Source organism: Alligator sinensis, unplaced genomic scaffold (genome assembly GCF_000455745.1).
Source record: "Alligator sinensis unplaced genomic scaffold, ASM45574v1 scaffold489_1, whole genome shotgun sequence".
Lineage (NCBI taxonomy): Eukaryota > Metazoa > Chordata > Crocodylia > Alligatoridae > Alligator > Alligator sinensis.
The window spans coordinates 2,707,731-2,716,240 of record NW_005841901.1 but is presented as its reverse complement, the minus strand read 5'-3'; the positions used below and the strand labels follow the sequence as shown (position 1 = coordinate 2,716,240).

The following is an 8,510-nucleotide window of genomic DNA, read 5'->3' as shown; positions in this document are numbered from 1 at the left end:
TGTTTTGCTTTGAAACTCCTCTCTCCCCCCCCCCCCCCCTTTTTGTGCACCAACTAGTTTTATTGTTGTGAGGTTGTTCATGACTAGTCATCTTTCATCTGGGGGCTTCTTAGAATCTAACGTTTCTAGTGTTGAATCTCAAAGAAAAAGTATCACCAGAGTTGAGGGAAAATTTTCCATAAGAATTTGTAATAAATTTAAAGTTGTTTCAGCACCTTATTTCATGTATTTCTAGGAACATTTGTATATAATCAGATAATTGTCAGACTCTTCTGTGATTATTTTTCTTCCTTTTTTCTTTTTCAGGAGCACTTCACTTGATGTAGAACCTATATATACATTCAGAGCACATAAGTAAGTATTTGACAAAATCATTGTTTAATTCTGAGAAATAAAACACTGTTCAGAGTTGTTCAAGAATTGATTTCTACATATGGAATACATGGAATGACTAGCCGATTTTTTTTTTTAATATTTTTAATATTTACACCTACACACGTTTTATATATTTCTATAACAATAAAAAAATTGCTACTCAGTCCATGTGTTAATTTAGCTTCCACATTATCTATTTTTAAATGCTTCTGTATGCTTGTGTCTTGTCTGGCTATTCTTATTGTAGTTGGTGCTTGTTAAAGCTACAATTTTAAAGAGAAAAACCTATATGCAAATGGTGCAAATCTAGTTTTGCTCATTGCTGCAGCACAGGATTTGTACTTGAATTAGTTTACAGTATGATGCTGTCAAACCAGGCCTCTCTTGTTCTGCTATCTGGTACCATGTAAACCAGTACAGCCTGATCCATGGTCAGGTTTTCAGCAACTAAACCAGTGCTCCCACCTGAACTAGGCTGTGTGAAGAGGGTGTGTGGTCACCCAACAGGACTGAAAACAAGACCTGTCAAAGGTAGATGAGCTCCCTGTGAGCCAATAGCCATCCATACCTGGAGAGGAGATGGGTAGCACCAGGTCGCTTTGCCCAAAGAATCACCAATGATGTACAGCTTCTAAGGTGCCCCAATGTTTGCAGAAGCCACAGGACTGATTTGACTTGATGAAGCTGTCTGCAGAGAACTAAAATATAAAAACCATTTACATTATTTTCATGAAAACTATCCTATATATTCAAAAATATAGTTACCTGAGCCTATGGTCCCTATAATATTGTGTAAATAGTTGTAATTGATAACTTGCTTCTGTGGACTTTTTCTTCCAGTGGTCCAGTGCTCTGTGTGGTCATGAGTAATAATGGGGAGCAGTGTTACAGTGGAGGAACTGATGGTCTCATCCATGGCTGGAATACAACAAACCCAAATATTGATCCCTATGATTCTTATGGTATGTTTTTGTCTAGCAAAAACCTGAAATTTCTTATGTCAGTAGCATTGTCAATTTTTTTTACATAGCAGTGCTTTGTTAGAAGGAAAAAGGTGAATGTTGGTTTCAGACACTAAGCAAACTGCTGCTTTAATATTCAACAAAAAGAATGAAACTTGCCTGTTTTTAACAAAATGGGTGTTATCATAACATTTATGAACATATTTATAGTGAGAAACATACTAGGCCTGTTGTATACGTTGTATTCTAACATTCCCTATCTCTCTGACAGTTTTAGGAGACTGCAAAAATTAAAAAAAAATAATGGACCCTACAGTGAGAGAGCTGTCAGCACTATCTGCAAGTTGCTGTAGATGCCCAAATCAAGAATATTCACTATCCCCATAAATGTATATTTTAGTTGTTGTGCCTTCAGCTACTTAAGTGTGCTGTAATTTTATATGAACAGATGCAAGGGACTGTTTGTGCTGCATCTATGTGACAAAGTTTCATTGTTTCCTGGTATCTGGGTGATTTTGCATTTTTAATCAACTTTTATAACACTCTGAAGTTATACGGGGTAGTTTGAGAGTTTTTAATCGAAGCTCATGTTTTAACTATTTTCTTTAATATTTCAGTTGCCCCCTTCTGAAGCATAACTGCAAATTCATTTTCCATTAGAAAATCGGAAAATTGAATATCAGATGCCCTGGTGAAGTCTGGATACTAGTATACTACAAAAAGGGAGACTCTTCCAGTGATAGGCCCAGCCAGGGCCTGTGGTGTTAATATTTTGTATGTGTACTAATGTATAACTTAATTTGATTTATCTTTTATTTTGAAACTTGTTTCCTATGACATTTTGTTCACAGATCCTTCTGTTCTAAGAGGTGCTTTTGTAGGCCACACAGATGCAGTATGGGGTTTGGTTTATAGTGGAGCGCACCAACGTTTGCTGTCCTGTTCAGCAGATGGCACTATACGTTTATGGAAAGCTGCAGAAATTGCTCCAGCTCTTAATATATTCAATGATAATCAAGGTACAGAATAATTTCCTGTTTTAAAGCTTATGGTATCACTGTTCAAGCTGTCCTAATTTCTCTTCTTAAATAAAAGTGTTTCTATTCTCTTTTCATAGGTTTATTACTGTGAATATTTTTCATGCAGAAAAATTTGGGTGATTCCTCAGCTAGAGCTACCAGTTCCAACAGATTCCTACTTTTCAGGAAAAAGCATTAGTAGAATAGGGCCAAAGAGAAAAAAATATACTTCCAGAAGCCATTGAAATCCATAAGAATCTTGTATTTTCAGTATCTCTGAAACGCAGGCCACTCACCTAAATGCTTTAATAAAGATCTAAGTATACCCCTAAAATTGAAAACTTTAGGCCGTCATGATTTCTATATTCAGGCATGTGGAATAAAGCAGGCTGTTTGCTTTAGTATGTGTTGTTTTACTGATCATGGCTTATACTAGTTTGAAAGCTTTTGTAATTGAATTACTGAAAATTTAATAATGTGCAAGTTAGTAGTTTGGACTTAAATAACTACATTTTTCATTGCGTCAGGCTTGAAGGAATGGGAAAAAATAGGAGCCACTACTTGGAGAAAGGGGAACTTTACTCATGCTAAACAGGCCACATACAGGCATTTATTTAGTTTCTACCAGGGGAATTGCTGCTCTTCTGATGGGAACTAGGAGCATACCAGCATTCATTCAGTTTTTCCCACAGGAAATGCACCTGGTTTGGGGGAAAGGTCTTCTTTGCTCAATGAGTAATATCTTGCTGTCATGAGAGTGCTGTGCAGGTATGAATACCTGTATGCTTCCCCACAGCTATACTCCTTCCAGATTAGGAGGAGTGAGTGGCAGGAGAAACACTTGCCAGGCCAGTCTGGAGAAGGCATGTGGGGATCAGATGACTTGTGAGACCAGAAGGCATGTGGGGAGCAGATGACTTGTGAGACCAGGAGGAGTTGGGTGGCTTGGGTATGCTCCCTGCATGTCCCGCGGACTGAGAACTCCCTGATCTGGAGAACACACAGGGAGCATTGCTCTGTTGCTCCTTTTCTCCTTGAAGACTAGGCCAGTAGATGTGGAGGCAGCTGCTGTTGCTTGCACATCCCACAGACAGGAGACATCTCCATCTAGGGAACTTGCAGGGATCATTGCCCTGCTGCTTCCTCCCTTCCTGGAGACTGAGAGAAGAGGAGTAACTACCATTGCGGGTCAGGTGCTGACAAAATGAGTTGTTGCTCCTCTGAATCAATTAGTCTCTAATGCCATCTTGTCCTGCCTTGTGCCTGACTTAACACTAACATGGCCAGCCCTTTCTGCTCTAGCTTAGCAAACCTTTCACTGACCCCTCACAAAAAAAAACACTTCAAAACCCAACACTGCACAAACAGATATAGCAAAATTTGTTGGCTGTGTTGGCTGAGCAGAACTACAAAAGACCAGTTTTTTAATGCTTGTGGCCTAGCTTATATGGGTAGCTATTTTAATAGACCTTACAGAATGGCTTATTGACACAAATAGACTAACATCTAAAGATGCTGCATTATCCAAGGCAGATGTGCATCTTTTTAGACTTGCAAGATATACTCTTCCTGATTTTACCTAGGCTACTTAATTTATACTGAACTGAAGGAGGTATGATATTCTCTTAGAAGACCTTTTTACTTTTTTGTCAGAGAACACAAATTAATGTAATCCAGCCTGGGTTACACTTGCAGTTGTCAGAAATCTGTCCTGTCAGCTTGACTTCCCACTTCTTTGGCAGACTTTCAGGCAAAATACATGTTTTGGGGGAAAAAAATAGTTATGGATTTCAAAACTTTTATTATTCTTTTTCATAGCAAATTTAAATTTTGAGTTTCAGAATCAACTCCGGCTTTGACATGCTGGAATCCTCTTGTGAAAAGGAATTTCTGTTCTCTGTATGGTCCGATAGCTTAACTTGACTCTACAAAACGCTCATGACCATAATCTGATTCCTTAGGTTTAACAATTTGCAAGCCTCTAGAGAGATGTTGGTGTGCTTCCTTTCACTATACAAGTGGAGGGAAAATACCCTATCTTATTATTGCCTTTTTGGCTTTCCCAACTTTTTTCTTCATGTTCATTTAACAATATGGAGGTAGAGAGCTCCAAATCAGTACACTCTAGTGATTATGTTGGAGCAAGGTTTTCATTCTGTGTTCACAGTAATGGAGCTAGAAAGTTGGTACCCCTGAACACTTCTTCCTGTATACTTTCATAGTATATTCTGGGTACTTTCCATTGCTTTTTCATGCTTCACTCCACAGTCCTGCTTCTATGAGCAACCTCCCCCACCGGGGCCTGGCTCCATTGTTTCACACCTTAAAATGGCTTAATGAAGATAATTCAGCACGCATTTCTTGCTCTCAGATTTTGAAGACCTCAACCTCAGGCATGGTGGGGGAGGTGAAGTAGTCATGACAGAAAGATTGGGAAGCAGTTACAAGCAAGGTTTTTGTCCCATACATAGCTTTCTATGCTAAAAACTTTCAGTACATAGGAGCAACTTGGAAAACTTAGTGTTAAAGAGGTTGAGGGGTGTAAATACTATGATTTGAGAACCTCCCATCCCTCACTACTCGCATTCCCCCTTGGTGTTCATAAGGACCTCCATCTTAGTAGTATTTTTGACAACTGTCAATTTTTTGTATTTTACCTGCACAGGTTGCTTTGCTACCTGCTTTGTACAGGTTGCTACCTGCTCATGTTGTTTTTGTTTTATCTTATTTATGTTGTTTGGAAATCAGTCTTAAAGCTCCATTCAGGAAATGATTTCCTTCCTTATTGAATGGACTTCAGACTGCAAATAGATCCACCCCAGCTAAAATCCAGTTAAGAGTATTTTAGCAAAGAATGTTTTATGAGGCCATAGATCTGCCAGATAAGGTTAGTGACCAAGTTGGACGCTAGGCTTGGATTTTGGCACCTTAGTCTCTCTCAAAATAATAAAAACCTGTAATAAACCAATTGAATACTAATGGGGTGACCAAATTCAGATACTGATATGATGATGATGATGATAAATACAGAAGCCTGCCAGGTTTCCAGTTACTTTTCAAATAATAGTGAAAAATTTGTATTTTTGGACCACATTAGCAACTTTTTTCATATTAATGAACATTTTTAAGCTAAATTGTAAACCATTCTTTTGCCTTTGCCATTGTGTAATAATCTAATTATAACATTATTCTTGTCTCTAGAAATGGGAATCCCTTCATCAGTGGACCTTGTAAGCAGTGACCCAAGCCTCATGGTAGCATCGTTTAACAGTGGACACACTAGCATTTTTAATATGGAGACACGACAGCGAATTCTGACATTGGAATCCAGCATAGATACCAGTATGTATCCAAAAGGAATAGAAGCTTTCCCCTAAGAGGGGATGATACTCAATTTACCAAACAATAGGCAGAATATATCATGTTGGGTTATAGAAGGGAAATGCACTTGTTGAATTTCAGAAACAACGATAACTTATTTTTAATCCACTGGACTTCCTTCCTGCAGGGCTTCAGCAACAGCAGAATGAATCACTTGCTTCTCTTTGGGGAGAAGAACTGCATCTTTGGAATTTGTGATAACTAGAGTGACTGATTTGTAATTTCCTGGTTCCTCCTCCCACTCCCTTTTTTTCTTTAAAAAAAAAAAAAAAAAGATGATGATGATGATGATGAAAAAGATATGTATACACTTGCCTTCTTACAGTTGTCCAGGGTCTCACCGGACTTCCATGAGTTCTCAAAGAGAATAGCCCATGGCTCTGCAAAAACGTCAGCCAATTTTGCTTGCTTCTGCTGACTTAATTGTCCAGCTTCTATATATTTTCCAACTTGTTTTTTTCCCTATCCTGTGCTGATGATCTTCTCTCCTATTCTTGCTGTCCCCTATGCTTAGCCATCTGATAGGTGACCTTATTTGTTAAGACTGAAGTAAAAAAATGCATTAAATGATATGGAGAAGAGCCTTTTCTACAGCATTCGTTATTAGATTGCCGTTTTCATTCAGGAAGGGGCATTCCTAGCACTTTCCTTGATTTTGTTACTTCTAACATACTTGTAGAATGATTTCTTTTTTGGTAGTCTTTTACATTCCTTGCTACCCAAATTTCATTTTGTGCCTTGCCCTTCCTGACCTTCTTGCATGCTGGTGCTATACTCTTATTCAGTGGTATAATTAAGTAGGAGGAGTGACTGGGGCACCAGCCTTGGTGCAAATTTAGTGGGGGTACAAAAATAGCACTTCTGCTGCTGTTTCACCAGTTGGCAGCCTAATTCACTGTCCCATTTGGCACTACCACCCAGGGTGCAAAATTGCCCAGTTATGCCTCTGCTTCTATTCATCCCTTGTAATCTGGTCAAGTTTCTACTTTTCAGTAAGATTCTTTTTTAAGTTTTAACTCACTGAAATTTCCTGTTTAGCCAGGCCAGTCCCTTGCTGCTCTTCCTGTTCTTTGTATTGATAGCTTGCTTTTGCACCCTTTAAGATCTTGGACTCCTTTTCCTGTTTCATTTGACTCTCAGAGGTTCCTACCTGCCAGTTTCCCAAACCTGTTAAAGTCTGCTTTTTCTGGAATCCAGTCATCTTATTTTGCTGCTCTCCTGCCTTCCTTAGCTTACCATACTGAAATCTGTCACTTTGTAGTCACTGTCACCCACCTTGTCTTACACCTTCAGATTCTCAGTCAGTTCCTCCCTATTTGTGAGCAGCAGATTGAGAAGAGCTCCCTTCCCCCCTCCTTTACTTGACTTCTCCATCAGTACCAAAAAGTTTTCTAACACACTCCTTAAACTTGCTAGACTGCATGTGTGCTGTTTTGTTGCCCTCCTAGCAAACGTCAGAATAATTCAAATCCCCCATTAGCATCAGGTCCTGCAGTTTGTATCTTCAAATATTAACTGAAAAAAACCCTCCTTCCTCTTGTTTGGTGGTTTATAGCAGACCCCCACCATGACATCACCCTTGCTGTTCTCACCTCTTACTTCACCCATAGATTTCAGCAGACTTACCTTCCATTTTATACTGTGCTTCAGAACAAGTGTATGTCTCCTATATAAAAGCAACCACTTCCTGCTTTCCCCTGCCTGTCCCTCCTGAACAAGTTGTAACTGTCCATGATGGTATTCCAGTCATAGGAACCATCCTACCTACCAAGTGTGTTATCATACCAAATGGCATCATACTTCCGTGATCGTACTAGGATTTCTGGTCCTTGCAATTCCCCTTCTCACAATTGTATGTGAATGTTGTAGAGGACTAGCCAGTTCCCTGGTTGCTTTTCCTCTGACATTTAAGTCACTCCAAATCATGCAATTTCAAAAAAAAATCTCTAATCTTTATTCACTGTAGCATTTTACTAGTCTACTAGCCTGGGGAAAAGATACAGTTACTATATTAAAATGAGTTATAAGACTCTATATTATAATCTTATAGGCTTGTTTCACTTTTATGCAGACTTCCTGTGGTTGATTGGGTTTATTTTTTGCATTTGTTTTGCTATATGGACATAACACTGACCATGTGGAAAAAGGCACATCTACCTACTTAAGTATCCAGTCTCTAACAGTGATCAGTACCAGGAAGTTGTAAGAATTCTGGAGTTGGTAGATTATTTCTAGTAACTGGACACTTGGTTTGAATATTGAAGCATAATATTTAATATATTTCCCCAAAAATTTATTGTTAATAAGAGTTTTTGGTTGTAGCCGTGTTGGTCTAAGGCAGGGGTGTCCAACCTTTTTCAATGTGGGGTCGGATCATGATCTTTTTACTTGTTAGTAACACATCTTTAACAAGTAGTAACAATCCCCCAATCCCACACAAAGAGAAACAGAAGCAAACACAATCCAAACACTGGACAGTATTTTTACAGACCTGGTGCCCAGCTGGCCTGGTGTCATGCCCGGGTTGACAGGGTGCTGCGGGAGCCGCTTGGCTACAACCAGGTTGACCTGGTGCTGGAGAAGCCGCAGGGCCAGGCTGGCGTTAACCTGGGGCCTGCCTGGTCTGCCGGTGTCATGCCTGGCTTGACATGGTGCTTCAGGACCCGCTTGGGCAGAACCGGGTTGGCACTGGCCAGGAAAAGCAGCTTGCAGCTGAAGCCGGCTTCCCATGTGCTGCTGGGGATGGGAGGAGGCCGGCCAGGTCTGCACCTAT

General features: G+C 39.6%; 1 protein-coding gene across 4 annotated transcripts in view; it reads left to right on the top strand.

Moving 5' to 3' along the window:
- Positions 1 to 8,510, top strand: part of STRN (striatin) — an 80,914-nt gene that overhangs the window by 57,528 nt on the left and 14,876 nt on the right. For all 4 annotated transcript variants that reach the window (XM_025197616.1, XM_025197615.1, XM_025197614.1 and 1 more), the window contains 4 exons: positions 307 to 354; positions 1,216 to 1,337; positions 2,189 to 2,356; positions 5,558 to 5,698. In XM_025197616.1, the coding sequence (XP_025053401.1) occupies positions 307 to 354; positions 1,216 to 1,337; positions 2,189 to 2,356; positions 5,558 to 5,698 (479 nt within the window). The remainder of the gene's footprint in view (positions 1 to 306; positions 355 to 1,215; positions 1,338 to 2,188; positions 2,357 to 5,557; positions 5,699 to 8,510) is intronic.